Source organism: Morchella importuna (genome assembly GCF_003444635.1).
Source record: "Morchella importuna strain M04M26 chromosome Unknown Morimp01GS014, whole genome shotgun sequence".
Taxonomy (NCBI): domain Eukaryota; kingdom Fungi; phylum Ascomycota; class Pezizomycetes; order Pezizales; family Morchellaceae; genus Morchella; species Morchella importuna.
The window spans coordinates 911653-929788 of record NW_025763411.1 but is presented as its reverse complement, the minus strand read 5'-3'; the positions used below and the strand labels follow the sequence as shown (position 1 = coordinate 929788).

Sequence of the window (18136 nt, the reverse complement as noted above, 5' to 3'; positions counted from 1 at the left end):
TCTTGAAGACCCTTCCTGCTAAATTGAATATGATCCCAACCGGGTCTTGCAACATACAGCCACAGAAAGATTCCCTCAAAAACAGCAACTAATTGACGTTGGTTATAGAGCCGTTTTGGACGAATAGCTCAAGTGATCGTGATGGTGAAGAATAAAAATGAGTCGAAGAAGTGTGGTGGTTGTGGTGAATGGGTAGGGCGAAGTCTAGCTGCACAAGACGGTAGCTACGTAGATGGGATAACTATGTGAACGGTGCCAAAAGAAGGACGTTGTAAGGCGAGAGAAAAATCGAAGGATAAATGGAAGCCGACTAGTAGGTATGTATGACGGACCAAGCAGAGGCGGAGACGTGGGGAAGAGGGGGGTGGAACAAAAAAACCGACCTTATGTATGTACGAGGATAGAGGTAGGTATATGTATGTACGTGCTGGGTATGTGAGTGCGCCTGTAAGTTATTGAGGGACGCTGTGGTTAGTATGGATATAGCAAATAACAGCTAGATCATATATCCAGGGTGCAAGGGGGAGAGGAGACTTCTTCCCTACCCCGTCGGGAGCAGTGAGCAGAGAAGCAGCAGCGATGCAGATTCAGCCTCACAGGGAAACGATGTGAACGCCCTTTCTCTACATTGGGGCGTCCTAGCCTTGCTTTCATGCTACGTAGAGTACTTATTGACCTGACCATACTGGCAGGGCGTTGGTTGACCGTTTCCTTACCAGTGAGTACCTAGTGCTCACTTCACTCCACTAGAGCACTACTCTACCTCACCACCATCACCTACATCCACAACCCCACAACCATAATCGCCGACTTCTCCACTAATACTGCTAACTTATCACTTTTCGTCACAAATGTCTCCGAATCGTGTTCTGCTGGTCTCAAAGCAGCGGCACATAAAACCAGCCCTACCTAGAACCCGCTGCTAAAAATCGACACCGGATTGACAGGGTCGAGAATTACGATTTGAATCATGCTCACACTGTCCGTGCTCGGCCAAGGGAATCTACCATCGGTAGCTAGGGCGAACGCGGTTCCATGAAAGCCTGGCCCCGGGTTCACTCATCCGCCACCGCTGACAGCACTCTCTGGCACTCGTTACAGATAATATTTACAGGGAACATTCAAAGGCAGAGAGTGGGCGAAAAAGAAGGGGGGAAAGGAAAGTTGAAAGGGGGAGTAGAGAAACGGAAAAGAAAAAAAAAACCGAAGGAATGGAGTCAATGAGGTAAGGACATCGATCTAGCTGTGGGATTGGCCCATTTCCCTCGATCCACCAGCTTGGATTGCACTCGTGGGTTGCGAGGGACCACACTCACCACTACATGATGATGACCTCTAAACTCACTATTAGACGAATATAATGGCTTTCACGGCTAATCTGATCCTCTGTGTACCTACTCCATCCTTGTAAAAGCCAACGAAATCAATTAGATCAGATAAATTTTCTTCATGACTTTTTCTTAAAATGAAAAATAAAGAATTTAAGAACTCTCCATCCTTTAGAAAGATCTAAGTACTAGTAGTGTTGCACAGCTAACTTGACAAGCATCATGTTGCAGCTCCCTCTTAACTTCTCAATCTGGCTTGAAGCCACGACCCTGGTGCATGGTGCGGTACTGTATCTGCTTGCCTGACCGTGTCTGCGCCTATGCCACTTAGATGCTCCCGAGGGTAGAAACAGTCAGACGTACCTATCATATTGTAAAATCGGATGGAAAGGACATCATGGGAGTCAGGAACGCGAGGTTTGAAAAATCGAAGAATGAGCATGTTTGAGAAGGACAACGGAGTCGAAGACAACTCAGACGGTGTAAATACGATAAAAATCTACCGATAGATGGATTTTGATTTGATTCCACATCTTAGGTCTCAAGAGCAGGCTGAAGTATCGGGGCCGCTGAGGTCCCGCGCAAATAGATACGGTTTTATGTATGATCACGCGCTTGCCATTTTATCTTAGCTCACCAACCCCTCTTCTCTAATTTTCCCTCTATCTTTCTAGTGTTCGCACCCAAATGCCTACTTCTCGAGTAGAGTCGTGCGGGCATGTCAGTCGATAGTTCTAGCGCAGAAAGCAACTGCTTTTTCCTACACACCACCACCGCCCACCACCAACCGAAGGATAGTGGGTGAGTATTGGGTAGGTAGATAGCTATGCATATAGAGTACTTTTATCAGCTATTCGCGGATGTTAATTGGCCCTTGGGTTGAAATACCTGGGAAACAAGAAAATGGAGTATGGGGATGCGCGCGCTCTTTAGAGAAGCTATTTCGTCAGCGGCTCCCACACCTTTCCTCATGGCGTGCCTGCCTCGGACTTCGGGACCCTGTGGTATTATTCTTGTGGTAGTGACTAGTGGCTTGTAAGGCTGAAGAATGATAGGGCGGCAACCCACAGGACGGGACTGGGCTGAAGTGAAACTGGAAGGGGTTGAAGCAGACGTCTGACGCCTGCGAAAAACAAAGGTGAGCTGGGGTAACGACACCAAAGGTTGGGCATAACACGTGCAGCCAAGACATGCGTAGAGGCAAATATGAGCGAGAGAGTGGTTGAACAAAAATACACACAACAGCCTTGCTGTAGGGCCTGTAGGGCAGCCTGGCTTGTAGGGCAGTCTCGGTTTGTCCGTTGCTCCCCCCATTCCAGACTATATATGTGTGGGTGTGTATGGTGTATGAGTGATTCTGTGTGTAACGTCTATCGGTCTGCCCAACAGTGATTCGATGTTTGAGTCCTCTTTCTGCCTGCATTAAACATCCGGGATCGTGTCCAACCCAGCTCACGAACATGCCGTAAATTATAAGAAGAGAAAAACCAGAAACAACATGCAACAACCTGCCCTAAATAAATTAGTACCACATGATGTAGATGCAAAGTACTCTACCTACTTTATATCTTTATTATAATACCTATATCCTTAGATCTGACTTTATTCGTGGAAAACTCAAAGAAAGGAGATGACTAAACTACATCGAACCTGATGCTCACCGCATGCGCCTCTAGCCCTAAGCCGGTTAGAAAACAATAGGTGTTTAGTGCCCCGCATTCTTGCCAACCGTTTTTATCTGCGATCGTCTTTGAGGCTCTGGTAGCTAAACCACCTCACTCATTTTCGCTTCTAGAAATCATCTCGAGAAAAATTACAGCCCACCACTTGTCTGTCTGTCCGTCTGTCTGTCTGTGCGCGCGTGTGTGTCTGCGTGTGATTGTTTGCCTTCCATCGGCACAATCGTGCCGGTTATCAAACACTGTTATCATAAGCGATATCTCGACGAGATGGCCATGAACAAAGTTGCGGGGGAGAACCTCTACATTGGAGGGTAAGCAGTGGGACACTTTTCTTTCTTTTTCTACTGCCTCTCAACGCCGATCTGTCGCTGACCTCGTGGGGAACCATGGTTCCTTAATTAAACCGGCAGAATGTTCGCCCTTCGTGGACGGGAAGCTCTAAAAGAAGCCGGAATAACCCATGTGGTGTCCGTATTACGATTACCTCTCGATAAAGCTCTGTTTGAGAACTATGAGCACAAGGTTATCGAGGTGGACGACGTTGAGGATGAAAACCTGCTTGAACATTTCACTTCCAGCAATAAGTTCATTTCTGAAGCCTTAAAAGCTGAGGGTGCGGTCTTAATCCATTGGTTCGTAGTTCACTTTTTTTTTTTTTTTTTTTAGCCTTCTACCAAGCCTTCACCAGCCATTGGCCTCTTTATTGACCCATACACTAGTGCCATGGGGAAATCCCGTTCAGCAACTATACTTGCTGCATATCTGATGGCTACACGCCGTATCGCGCCAAATCTTGCCTTAGGACTCATAGAGCGTGCCCGCCCAATCGTGGAACCAAATCCTGGGTTTATGAAACAACTTGAACTATATCATGAAATGAACTATACCGACGTTGTTGAAGATCACCCCTTATATCAGCGGTGGATTTACTTACAGGATGTCGAGATGAGTAACGCCGCTGGAAGGGCACCGGAGCGAGTACATTTCAGAGATGCAGAGGCCACGGTGGGGAAAATCACTCAAGTGAAAGAGGGTGAAACCCCTGCGGAGAAAGGTGAAATAGAGCTACGGTGTAAGAAATGCCGGTGCGTACATATATTCATCTTTTATTTCCCCTCTATGCTTGGCTGACCGAACACTGGGTGGATCAGACGCACACTAGCGACCTCTGCTTCCTTAACACCCCATATTCCAAAACTGGCCCAAAACGCGCTGCCAAAGCAGCAATGCTCTCACCATTTCTTGGAACCCCTTCTATGGATGAAGGACGAGCTCTCCAAAGGTGAAATTTCTGGAAAATTAGAATGTCCCAAATGCCAGTCAAAGGTGGGATCCTACGCATGGCAAGGTCTGAGGTGTTCCTGTGGAGATTGGGTTGTTCCCGGGATTAGTGTTGCCAGAGGAAAGGTGGATGAAGTCAGAGTAAAGCTATGAAACGCTGGGCGGGTTATGTACCAAAACCCCCCAAGATCATGGGGGCTATCATTTATCACAATCGTTGTATTGCGTGTTATCATATCTTACAACCTTTGCTTTTTTGATTTGTTATCAGTTAGTTGGGGGGGGAGCGATCCAAACTCACATCTAGATACCGAGGGGCCGAGGGCTCTTTAGGATAATCATCCAATGCTGGGACGTTCTAAAATGTGAATGCACCCACATTACCTAATGGTGTTCTCAGGATTCCTAAGAGAAAAGCTTGTTTCTGCGACTTTAAGGTCGGAGGGTTTGTAAGCGTTCAATTCGCGAAACTGGATCAACAAGGCTGATGACCAACTCATATGTGCTGCACCCACGTTCTTCCCTAGAAGCACACCGATAGGGCTCAGACGTGACTTGTTGTCATGGAGATCATGCCTTACGATAGGGCTGATCAGTGCCTCCTGTATGACATCAAGGGTCTAGGCGACTGTGAGATTCAACTTTAGGCTTGGGCGTTACCGTCATAAGGCAACTTTATATTTACCGTTCCGGTAGGGTATCCCTGATTTGGTGATTCCCAATTTGTCTTGTTGTTTTTGTGAAGAACACAAATGTGAGGAATGTGAAACATACAGGGAGGGACTGTTAGACGACCTTTCAATAATACCTGAATCCTCGAGATCGCTACGAATGAAGACTGCTGCGTGTTCTCAGTATGATCCCACGAACCCTAAGTGGGGGGGTTTATGAGTTACGCTCGAGTATATTACATGTGTCGGTGGAGTAGTCTAGCGCAATGTATTTATCAGACACGCAGATGATACAACATATGTACATACCTTACGCACTGCATGCCGCCACGCTTTCTTTCAGCTAACTTTCAAACTACACCCTGAGATCTGAAAACATATGTGCCTGGGGAATGTGAGCAGCCCGACAGGGCTGGCTGGAGGCTCTTGGCATCGATATGTGAGGAGATCTCGAGAATTGATCCATAGTACACTCGTATATTTATCAATCAAATCGGACATCGAACCGCACTCAATCTTTCCTATTTGAGAAGGATAGTTGAGAATTCCTCAAGTTCTATTTATGAATAGTATTCCGGCATTGAAGGCGATCCCAAGAGTCTGGTCTCGAATGGGGGGTTGACATCTTCTTCGAACACATAGATCGGTACGCGAAGTGATCTAGTTTGTTTCATCTTAGCTTAAATAAGGGTAGGGCGGTTACACCATACACCGAAATATATATTGCATGTTGCATGTATTCTTAATCTTTGGTCTTTTTCTTTACGATACAGCCAGTTCAACAATTTCCTTCCTATTCGAGGCTAATATATTTAGGGCATTAACACGGGACGTACCGTTTTATTTTATTTTTTTATTTTTTGTCCTGTTGTTCTTACATAGGCGCTTTTTCAGGGCTGGGATTATATACAAGATGTGGTAAGGAGTCAAGGGGGTTGATGGTGTTGTTGTAAAGCTACATATAGCGCTACCTTACACTCTTACTCTACCATAAGATAAGCCTCATGTACCTACAGCGCACATCACACAACACAGCTGGCTTGGCCATTTTATTGAGGATGAACCCTACCGCATCATTCTGTATCACTCGCGCTCGCTCACCGGTGCCCTCCTTCACCGTAACCGAGCTAGCCAGCATTACTTGTATCACTCTGTCTCAAAAGCGATCTTGCGCGGGTGCGTAGGTAGGGGAAAGCCCTGAAATCCCATCGGATAATTATTTGTCAGGGAAGAGCACGTATCGAGTCAGCCTTATACATACGGCGGGGCACTGGTTAGTAAGTTGGTATGGAGCTATGTAGTCTTAGGAATGTAGAGTACAATACTTGGTTGAGTAAATATTTCTTAAGTGGCAGGGGTTTATTAAGCAACAGGGGCCACACGCAGGCCAATGTTTCGACGATCGACCCCGCGCGCTTAAGGGGATCGAACACAAACAAGTTGTACTGACTAGCGCGTCTATAAACAACGAAGAAGTAAAAAAGAAAGGGGAAGGAAGTGCAGGGGAAGTACCAAAGCAGTGGGGAAAGGGTTGCAAAAATAAACTTGTGTCCAGGATTGAAGGAAGGAAGATAGACGAGAACGGAATGAGACGCGAGGTGGAAAGCTAGGGTTTGGATTACCGCCAAAACTCGAAAAATTGGCTATCTCTGGCCAGGGATTATCACTCGAGTGATTGGTTGAATGGCATTGATCTGCATCAGAAGTTTCCCATACAAGTAATTTTGATCTCTGGAAGCTAGCCAATTTTTCGAGTTATGGCGGTACTATTCTGTCCATTGATCCATGTTCATCTCCTGATATTTCTTTCTGATCCCCGTTTTTCAAATAGGTAATCAACCTAGCTAGGCTAGTCCGATTATGGGCAAAAAAGAGAGCATACAGCAAATAGCTACTACTCTACTTCACAGCTGTGGCTCTCTGATTGGACGGTCCTGTCTAAGGTTCGAGATCATACTTTGTCACTCGCCCGTTCCCATCACGTGCCAGACAAAGAGGTTCTATAGCCTTAACTAGCTATAGAAGTTACGTCGGTATGACTTCCTTATAGATATATTAATATTGTATTCATATATTAGCTCTTTACTAGTACTGGTCTCCTAAGAAAATTGGTGTATACCCCACAATTATTAGATACCAAGATTTTTACCGATATATCCCGGGGTTGTTAGGCCAATTTTTATCACAAAAGACATGCGATACTGTATAGATATTGAGATCATATAAGGCTTTTACCCAAGTCTCTTAGAACAGGCCGGGAGGAGATCCTGATTATAACGAAGGGTTAATTACTCCTGGTGTTACCGCCCACTGAGAGAGTTGATCAGCCTGCCTTTGAGTTCGGGTCAATGATATATCAGTAGCAGTGATGAACTATAGCTTTAGTTTCGGAGGGTAAATATCAATGTTCCGGGTCTAAATAGAGAGCAACAATTGTAATATATGTAGGATTTCGTGAGCTCGTGGAGTTCTAGATCACAGTTCACATCATGAGACCAATTGATTCGGGCTTTTCCCCCTGCTTTTATAGCTGTCCCCACCTACCACTAACTAGCCATTTCCGTACGCCACAATGTGCTGAAATCTCGTTTGTTGGATACTCCCCCTAGACATTTCTTTATAATATTTATTCATTCTGTATGTGAGAGCCGCCAGGGACCAATTAACTCTCACAATTACGAGACCGACGCCTTTTCTGTTATAGAAGATTGTTGAATTCTTGTAATGCACATAATATATGTGCCACTATGCTTAATTCCTATAGTACATACACGACACATTTGAGTACAATACAATGTACCTATAATATAGCGCTATAGCAGCTACACAAGGGAACTCTCCTCCTTGAAACTAGCTATTAGAGCTTATGACTTATGCGACGACGTGACTCAACCATAGAGTCTACTCCAGATTTCGTGCAAGACTGTGTGGGGGCCGCGGTAAATCTTTTGCTTTTGCCGACGTACATGCGGCGTAGACAAGCAGCCCAAGAAATCATCGTTGGCAAGGGGAGGTGGGGGTGATCAAGAAGGTCCCCGGATAAAATTTGCCGCCCTGACGCGCAGCGGTTAGGGGATGTGCAATCGGAAGTCACCAGACTCCTTTTCTTCAGAACTACTATGCAGCGCGCGCAGACAGTAGGCGATGGTTGCCGGTGCATGTGCAGTGCCTATCCGCTGCCTGTTAATATGCAATGTTTAATCAATTATGTATGTGTGTGTAAGAGCAACCATTCTTACTGGCTGGATAATAACGGACCAGTCCAGTATTTGGGAATACCATATTTATGGACAACAAGGCCATGTATTAATGCTCCACTGTAGCAACCGAGTTAAGGACCCGATTGGGTCCCACTTGAAATAAAGTGACCTTTCTTAAATTCACAGCAACACCAGCTTCGTGAGTACTATATTAGGAGCTCTTATTGGGATCGGTTGATAAGCTTTCCCGCTTCTTTGTTATTAGTGAACAGGGTTGGATTATATCGTTTTTGTGTTTTTATCGAGGTTAGAGTTGCAAAGTACCCAATTGGAACCTCAGGCTTCTACGGTTCATGGGATACGTGCACATTTATCCTCAGGACAAAGCCGGTGATTATTGCGTGATGGTGGTATTGCGAATAAACTAGGCCATAAATAGGAGCTGCGAGATACGTAAATTACTCTCAGACGTCACTAAAAAGGATAGGTAAGGGCGGAGTGAAGAGAACATCCCTTGCGATTTTTATCATGACCAGGGATCCCTTTCTTCGAAGTCGACTGACCCTGGCTTTCTCAGTCTTTGAGAACAGAGGAATAATCTAGAACGGCAGTCACCCCTCCCTTAGTATAACAATTCCCTGTCTGGGGAGCCTCCGGAAGTGTTCGGCCCTTAGTGCCCCATGTTTCTGGCGGGGGGGATCCTTGCAATTGAACCTTGAAATTCGCCTTATAGAAGTTGCAAGTAACGGTCAAGAATAGGTATTCAACAGCCTAGAATCCTAAACAAGTTTTGCGAACACATCCACTGATGTATCAGGTCGTCGTGAACTTCCACCCTGCCATACCCTTGGTTTAATCCTTATACAAGCGTTTCGTCGTCTCGAAAGCTGCTCTGAAACATTACTGTTGGTACCTGCATAGGCAACTAGGCATCTATCCGTCAAGCACATGTAGTTAAACCTTTTTGATCGGGCGTTCGTCCAATAGGCTGCGCGATTTAATATGCACTTGAGAGTTTTTATGCCATTTGTATTAAGTTAATCGCGCTGGTGGAATCAAATCAGGGAATCGGGTCTTAATTTCGGCACACAATCGAGCCAATGAATCATGAGATATCACTCGGAGGTATTCCGTAAAGTAAACTTTGTGATCATAATATTTTCGAATTTATTGGTATTAGAGTATATATTGGCTAGCGTCCTAGCTACCTCCGCGCGCTTCCTACCTACCTCCACGCTTAGATGCTAACTAGGTGCTTATTTGACGTTGATTTGGGCATTGAATTTGACGTCGATTTGGTGTCAATTCGGGCGTTGACTTACTGCTAACTTGATGCGACTACCTGACGATTTGGTGTCAATTTGGGAGTATATTTACTACAACTATATGCCGATTTGGTGTCCATTTGGGCATCAATTTGGTGCTTATTTGGTGCCGATTAGGAGTCTGTAGCGGTGTCAGTACAGGCGTCAAATACAGAGGTAGGTAATTAAATACGTACCCGGGTGCCGACCCAAGTAGGAGGTAGGTGTTGAGGTAGGTGTCGAGATAGGTAGGCAGGTAGATAGGAGGTAGGTAGGGGTAGCAGGTAGGCAGGTACATGTAGGTAAGCAGGTATGGATCCTCGAGATGTCGAGAGCGCGTCAAATCTAACTTCATTTACTAGCGAGCTTAGGACTAGCGCCAGGACTTTGGCAGAATATCACATATTCGCGACGGTAAAAGACGATGTGTCACATTTTGGGAGACGTACTAGAGTAGGCGCCAAAAAACGACAAAAAGACGAGGTTTTGGGTGCAAAAGACGAACCCCATTTTTTGCTGATGTCGCGTGCATTGGCAACGGCATCTGGACCTACAACCCATCGGTTTGGCCCTCAATTGAGTGGCTAGATCCCATCCATACCTTGGCTACATATACGTGACGCAGAAAAACAGAGAAACGTGAAGTGCGATTACCTATCATACCAAAGCTAGCGAGATTCTGTACACACATACACAGACCAACTGCATGTGGTTTCAAATTATGCCTATCTTCCCAAGTCGCCGACCGAAAATGAGGACAGGAGAGGTAACTGGTGTTCTGCACCTTCTCCCTCGTGGGAATAAAAATAAAATCTTGCATAGTCTGTAGATCTTATTCTCACCTTGAAGATCAATTAACGCCACCATAACGCCTCTCCTCCGCCACGTGTCTTATATACGCACTAGAGACTCAAAAACGTGAGGGTTATGCTCCTGCATATCTGCCCATGCCGCTAAAGAAATGATTCTCTGAACAAGTTCACTTTTATTCCAGGATAGGGAGGAAAAATTGTAGGGATGAACCGTCACATTGTTTAATAGCGGCTAATGCCCATATACACCAATAGGACTAACAGACGCTGTCACTTGTTCATTGTTTTTATGGGCACAGTAATCATGGATTATCACTCGCCTCCGAGACTGGCCCCCTGCATTGGGAGGTCAGTCTAGATTGTTCTTCAGGCCTCAATTCGGAAAGGTAATATTGATATAAATTTTTACAAGAAATAAATTTTATCTACCGTACCGCCCTGCAATAGGTAAACTACGCCCGATCCAGGCCCGACAAAAGACAACGAGAGAAGTAAAAATAGATAGACCCGTGTACCCCTAGCTTGCGAAAAGAAAAAGAAAGAGAAAAAAAGAATACGCAAAGTAAAGGACCAGGCTAGCAGGTAAAGCGATATCGAATTTTGGGACCCCTGTTGAATGCACGGGTAAAGGATGAAGAAGGCGTTCACAAGTCGATACGTTGAGGTTTGCATGTGCAGAGGATTAAAGAGAAAAAAAGGAATGGACTAGAATAATAATTAATCCCTTTTAGGAGAAAAAAAAAAGAAGAAAAAAGTAGAAAAATGGAAGAACAAAATACAGCAAAAGGAAGAAGACCTCAGGTGGTCGAAAATAAAGGAAGAAAGTAAAGAACAAGAAAATCGATCCAAAAACTATGGCACTACAAATAAGAGAAAAATCCATGGATAACAATGATTCGCCAATAAGAATAATATAAAAATTCAAAAAGAAACAATTATAGGCGACAGGTATACTTTCGAGGCTCCTGTTGTTGTTTTATGTACCGACGCATATCCTCGTTCTCCTTTCCAAGTCGTCTGATCTCCATCTGCAAGCTTGTGGTGCCCTCATGGAGCTCTACGATGAACTCCTTAGTCATTTTCAATATGTTCGCCTTGGATGTGCCCTTGTCTGTGCATTCAGGTACCAGCTTGAATAGAGCCTCCATACCATCTTTAATGGTCTCCCGACGCTTTTTCTCGGAGTTGAGATGTTTGATGCGTCGTATCTCATGCTTGCTCTTCTTATGTTCTGAGTTTCCGGGTAGAGATGACCTCATAGGCAGAGAGTGTGGGGAAATGCTGCCGTGGATCCGAACGGAGGATGATTGGTATGACTTTGAAATTCGGTGCTGTTGATGGTGGTGATGAGTTTGTTGGTAGCGATGACTATTACGCTGGACATGTTGATAAGACGAGCCGGTGGCATTACCCCTTCCATCGCCATAAGCCGGGGCGCCTCGCTCCGAAACTGGTGTTGTTGGACTGTGGCTTCCCGGGGACGTGCAGCCGGTCGATGATAGGATCGATTCCGATAGGGAAGGACAACGGGTTCGCGGAGATATCGGGCTAATCTGCATTGCGTATCTGATGCCCTCCATCTCAGGGACATTGGAATAGTGTGATTCCGCATGGGGAAGATGGGCCGGACCCATCGCGTTGTGGGTTGGTAAAAGTAAATGGCTACTATGCTGCTGCTGTTGTTGCTGTTGCTGCTGCTGTAGTAGATGCTGAGGATATCTTCCTTGAAAGGCTTCAAGACGAGAAGGCTCAATCACGGTTGGTTGGCCTTCTCTAAATGAATGATATTCATGTTCTATTTCGCTACCATCCATTCTCCCAGGGCGTGGGTGTACACAATCCCGCATCAGAGAGCTGAGTGGTCTATATGTGCGTTAGCTATGCATATGCAAAGGAATCGCCGAATAACTTACGGAAGTGCCTGGTTAGATGAGGACTTTGAGGTAATCATACTCATTTTTACTGGTAGAATGAAAGGAGGGTATAGTTCAAAGGTTGGTAGAAGTACAAGTGGGAAATACGATAAAGGCCTCAAATAATACTAAATATCGAGCTGGTAGTATGGTAAAAGTAATAGAAACAGGTCGCAGAGAGGGAAAGCTTAATGAATGTATTTCACTGGGTGAAGGCTAGCTATAGGAAGAACTGAAGTGAGAACTGATGGGTAAAAACGATAGAAGTTATATGGGCAAGCCTTCCTTGATATACACTCCCACGAACACCTTAGAATTCCCTGGGCTGAGTCTGCGAATGATCAACTGGATCTATGAACCCCTTCACACCCAAAAAGAAAAAGAAATAAACTACCATAGCCCCTCCCATCCTCAAAGAAGCGGGGCCGAAGGAGGAGGATCATCCGTTAAACACGAGAAATTGACCGTGCCCACACCTTGATACCAACACCCGCGAAAGCTCACCATGTCTCACGATTTCTCTCCTAAGAATGCCATACCTTGCTAGTTTCGTAAGCACAATGTATCTAGTGGGGGAAAAAACAAAACCTTCAGTTGCCCGAAGACATCAAAGACACCCATGTCTGATACCCATTGCACCACAAGAAAACTCCGGCTAATAATCTTAAACGAATCCATATGTTGGACAATGCGTGTGGGTATACCTGCAGGAATAAGCTTCCAGGGGGTTGGGCGAAAAGCAGATTGACCACAAGGAAACCCCATTCTCCTGCTTTCCGGACACACGCAAAGAGGATAAGTCCCGACTCGACGATCTTATAAACCAGAAAGATCTTTCTCTCGTAGGTCTTTGGATTTAATACCATAGACTTCGGACCCCTTGCCTGGAGCGGTCGAGCTCAATACCAACACGCTCGATCTCGTGGTTGCAATGCCCTGTAATGCCCTGCGTGCGACTCGGCCCGGCCGTTCGTCTCAACTTGAACTTGGACAAGCTAATTATGGTGGTGATAAATAAGACTGTCAGCTTTTTTTTCTCCTTCGACGGCGTCCAGCAAGGGGGATGTGACAAATCCATTCGGTTCTTCGGCGAGGGTTCATTTTTTAGACTGCCAAAAGGTGGTCTGTCAGTTTGGTGGGATCTGTGGCAGGGACTGCGGAGATTTTTCTTCTTTCCTAGACATTGAGACATGAGTACGGGGGGCCCGATCGATCAGTATCCAGTACCACCTTCCCGACTTTTTGAAAAGCCAAATCCTCCTAGTGATCAAAACTCACGCCGTCAAAGCGGTCAAACGTCCAAAAGGTCTCGCTGGCTAGATGAAGTTCTGGGAGGAATATATTTGAATCATTAATGACATACGACCTTATCAACACTATCGTAGGCACATCACCCAATTCTGAAATTTCCTGTCCTGATATGGATGAGATCATTCATGATGATGACTGCGTAAACGATTGAGAAAATCGATATTGGACGCCGGTACAGAGATCGGGACCTCAGCCCTCCCTCCAAAATTGTAGAATGATTGAAACAACGGTAGTTAGACCACAGGAGGGAGTAGCGAGGGGGTATAACGAGTGTACCAGCCCTGGGAGAAACCAAATCTGGAAGTAGTTCTCGTTATACCCCTCATTCTCACACCGTTGAGGCCTAGACATGGATTCAGGATCAACTCCATAACGAATCAAAGGCCCCGAAGACCACAAGCAGCATCATTATCAATATCATCTACGGGAGAAGGTCCCCCTTCGCCACCGATGACAGAACGAGGAATATGTCGCTGCCCATAACATCCTTCATATTACGGATCATGAGCCTCTAGAAATTGATGATGAGCCCAATAATAAGTCAATGACGGTAATAAGAAACTCCGTCCGAGAGTAATGTAAACCTCGGACGTGGGACAAAGATTTGAGGGAAACGGAGATCTCGTTTAATGGGACATAATACAAGAAGTTGGAAGACGGGAGGCACAAAGCAAGAGTACCCCATATGGGCATGTGGAGGCAGTAAGAAAACAACCCACTTCCGTCCCTTAGAGTTTTTTCTTCTCATGTACTAGGCCGTATGAGGGCGAACTTGGTTCGGTGTAATGCTGCATATGTGCTCTTTGACAGCGATAGCCCAAAGAAGGTTGGAAGTTAGAGCACAGGCCGTAATGTGCCAATGGGTATGTGAGTGGGTGTGGGGGGGATGGAGAAGGAGAGCTGGGAACCCTTTCTCTACCAGTTTTCAGGACTACTCCAAGATACATGCCCCTTGGGGTAACCTGGTTTGAACTCTCTTCAAATCAAAAACCGTACCAACCAGCTTCCGATCGCCGGTGCGTACTATGTATGTATGCACGATGTCCTGCATGAAATAATTTGGCGAGCCAAGATGGGTTGTTGCTTACTGCTTCATGCATCACTATCTAGCCAACACTGGTTGTGCTTAGTAGAATCCCAAGGTCAACTGCGTCTGCCCCAATGTTTCCTCTGACCCGAATGAAAAGAGAGTCCAAAGTCTCACGAAATGGTGATCAAAGGGAAGGAAATCTCCGGGCTGCTAAGCTTGAGATCAGATCCGTCAGCTTCGGTGAAATATGTTGCCGATTGTATTGCACATGCAAACATGGTGCTTGCATGGGCCAACCGTGCAGTCAGGCAGCAGTTTATAACAATCTACAAAAAGGCACACTTGGATGATACCGTGTCATAACCAGTTGATTTCAACCAGATCAAAGTCTTCATTATGTGAATTGGACTGGGTACTAGAACATATATACCTGACAGGGACTGTGAATACTGGATTGTTTTGGGACTCAAATTACAGCATTCAATGACCGAACATCCAGAAAGGGTAACATGAGCCAAATAAGCATTGTGAAAAGCTAAACTATAAGGTATGTAAAGAGAAACGATGAAGAAAGAAATCAAAAGCGGGCTATGCGTGACAGACAGAAACAGTAGAAGTAGTTACCATAAAAAGACCCAATTACCATGTATTTGTGTAAGAGAACGACGTACCATCCCACACACTATTTACCTTCCGAGCATCGGCTTAAAATACCGGAAGAACGCTTAAAAAAGAAAACGTAAAAATGCAAAAGAAAAACCGAAAGAAAAAACCTTTTAGCAAGCGAACCCCAACCTCATTGCCTCATCATCTTCCCAAATATCCACCCCACCCTCCCGAAGCAGAAAAAAAAAGGTGGTATAATTAGCCTGACATCCTCAATGCCAGGAAACAAGCGTAGTAAATTGACAAGACACTAAACCGCAACAACAAAATTCCAGTTATAAATTTACAAGACCAGCATGGCGGCGCATGCAGCGAACAGGGCAACGATGCTGACACCGGCGCGGGCAGCAGAGTTGGTCTCATCGCTTGAGTTACCGGAACCTGAAGTTGAAGAACCACCGCTGGAAGACTTGGCCTCATCGAGCTTTCCCTCACAAGTGTACCCGCTACCCTTTACAACACCATCGCTCTTGTAGTTGTCAAACTCAGTGCAGTCAAACTCCTCGGTGGTTTGGATGTTCATTCCTCCACGGACATCATCAAGAGCGGGAAGAGTGGCGCTAGTAAAGAAATTAACACTGCGAGTTCACGGAAGGAAGATGTTTGTGCAAGAACTTACTTGGTGAAGCTTCCAGAGAAATCAACAGATCCGTCAACAGTGGTCAAAGCAGCGAAACCATCAATGTTGGTAAGCTTGGTGTTGTTGGCCAACTGGAAAGTACCTCCGATGGTCTCGAGGTTCGGGGCAGAACAGTTCGACAATTGAGAGTTGCTGTTAAACGCGAAAGAACCACCAACCTCAGTCAACTCAGGGAAGCTGGCGTCGGAAAAGGTGTTGTTGATGAAAGCAATGGTTCCGTTGACTGACTCGAGCTTAGGGAAGGACACGGATCCAGCGTCACGAATGGTGATGTTCTTTGCCCAAACCAGATCAGGGAAGGCAACATTGACACCCTTGCTGTTGAATTCAATGTTGACTGCGTTAGAGACGTTCCCAAGTGCAACATTGACCTCTTTCAAGTACTTGTTGTTGTTGATGTTGAAGTTGGTGGCAGTTTGCAAGTTAATTCCTTCAAGGGAAGTGAGGATGGTGTCAGTGATCAAGACTTCGTCGCACTTGGTGACTCCGGAAGTAAAATCGAGAGCCTTGAGAGCAGGAAGAGTCACCCAGTTGATGTTTCCAACCGAGGTAAGAGAAGCACAGCTGACAGAGGACAGGATGGTCAACTCCTGCATGGTCCAGGTTCCGCTGATTGAGCGGAGCATGGGAGCACTGATTGAGGTGAGGCCAGTAGCTCCAGCGATGGACAAGGCTCCGTCGATGGTCTGGAGACTAGGGATTGAGAGAATACCAACTCCCTCTCCAACAGTGACATCTCCCTTCCAGCTGTTACAGTTGTCAAGCTTGCTAACATCGCCGTCGCTCTCGATAGAGACATCACCCTCACATTCGGCTATGGTTGAGATGTTAGTCAAAGTTGCACAGTGTTTTACACTTTTTCCCCCCTTCTCTTTCGTTGAATTCATAGAACGGGGAATTTCACGTGTGATGTGAATCGAGATGAGCATAACGATGTGTGTGCATCAGAAAATGAGGAGAACATACCACTTAGAGCACCAGCTATGGCAAACGAGGCCAAGAGGAAGGATCTGAGAGAAGGCATTGTGTATTATTAAAAGTTTAATGTTTGTTGATGATGTTGATGATGGTGCTGGTGTAATGGGGGTGGTGTTGAAATGACAAGCAAACTCTACTGATCAACGAAGGTGAGAAGCTTGAATGAATGAACGAGAGACTGGTTAAAGAAGAGGCGTGATGAAGAACGAGGAAGGAAAGGAAGAGAGAGAAGGGTGGGAGAGGAGAGAAGAAGACTACGACGACGTGAGTGGATAGCCGTGGTGCGTTGACTGAAAGAGGGTGGCGGAAACGGGGATAGAAAGGAGGGAAAGGGGACCGTGAGAGAAAAAAAGGAGCACACGGGAAGCAAAACCACTTAGAACGACAAGACACGCAGCACGCTTGCTAGAATTGGACGTAGCGGCGGAAATAGCAGGTGGTCTGGCCGCGAAAGTTAGATTTGTTGGCAAGGAATAGAGCGTGGTGGGTAGAGAGAGGTGGTGCCTGCCTACCTGCCTGTGGCTCCGCCGGAATGCGAGCAAGCCCGGCATATGCCAGGGGGTTTTGATTGGAAGGACTGTGATATCCACCTGCTCCCCCCCACCCATTGCCTCTCTAAACTAGAAACAAGAACTATCTTCAAGTACATCTGTATCAAATCTCCTCTTCTTCTGCTATTGGTACTATTTTACTGCTGCCTACTACGATACTACGATTGAACATCAAACCAAGATTCAATCACTACGAGTCGAGGTACATGCCCCGAAAATAAAAACAAAAAATTCTTTAGCGAAATTTCTCTATCCTGATTGATCGATCCTTCGCATTACCCGCGGGGTCCAATCCTTAGACCAGTTGAAGGGTCTCTCATTGAGATAACCCAATAGCATATTCATTTGGCTTGGGGTAACGTTTCTCTATGTCGCTACAAATAGTCCTTCTATGTCTACCTATGGGGTGTTTCGACAATTCACTGCGTAAGAAGTGTGTATGATACGGTAACGGCATACAATGCAGAAATAGTAATTGCGAAACAGACGTCAGCGGCCAGAAGGGTGGTCTGCCACAGCTCTGTTTCCACAGCCGCTGGATCTGGATTTCTAGAGTATCTTTCCACGGAAGTCGCTTTGTAGGCGGTAGATCGCCGCTATATCTGTCAAATATTCCATTTCTGTACAGATGATTGGTTCATATCGGTGCCGCATGCTTGCATTCATAGTAGTGCCCACTCCTTCGATCTTACAGGCAAACCTTTTGAAGGAGGTGTGTTCGTCTAGAATACATAATTCCTCTACCTACATTACCTACATACTTCGAAAG

At 45.7% G+C, this 18136-nt stretch overlaps 3 protein-coding genes across 3 annotated transcripts; 1 reads left to right on the top strand and 2 right to left on the bottom strand.

The window, feature by feature from the left end:
* Window positions 1-3277: 3277 nt before the first annotated feature.
* On the top strand, window positions 3278-4444 carry LAJ45_05415 (uncharacterized protein; the record flags this gene model as incomplete). The annotated part of the gene is made up of 4 exons (XM_046114986.1): window positions 3278-3321; window positions 3421-3642; window positions 3730-4095; window positions 4162-4444. 4 exons carry the CDS (start codon window positions 3278-3280, stop codon window positions 4442-4444), a joined length of 915 nt encoding a protein of 304 aa, XP_045972023.1.
* Window positions 4445-11213: 6769 nt separating this feature from the next.
* LAJ45_05414 (uncharacterized protein) lies at window positions 11214-12235 on the bottom strand (the record flags this gene model as incomplete). Its single annotated transcript, XM_046114985.1, has 2 exons — window positions 11214-12141; window positions 12192-12235. The coding sequence occupies 2 exons, from the start codon at window positions 12233-12235 to the stop codon at window positions 11214-11216; spliced, it is 972 nt and encodes a 323-aa protein (XP_045972022.1).
* A 3246-nt stretch (window positions 12236-15481) lies between these two features.
* LAJ45_05413 (uncharacterized protein) lies at window positions 15482-16862 on the bottom strand (the record flags this gene model as incomplete). Its single annotated transcript, XM_046114984.1, has 3 exons — window positions 15482-15758; window positions 15818-16652; window positions 16805-16862. 3 exons carry the CDS (start codon window positions 16860-16862, stop codon window positions 15482-15484), a joined length of 1170 nt encoding a protein of 389 aa, XP_045972021.1.
* Between the last annotated feature and the right edge of the window lie 1274 nt (window positions 16863-18136).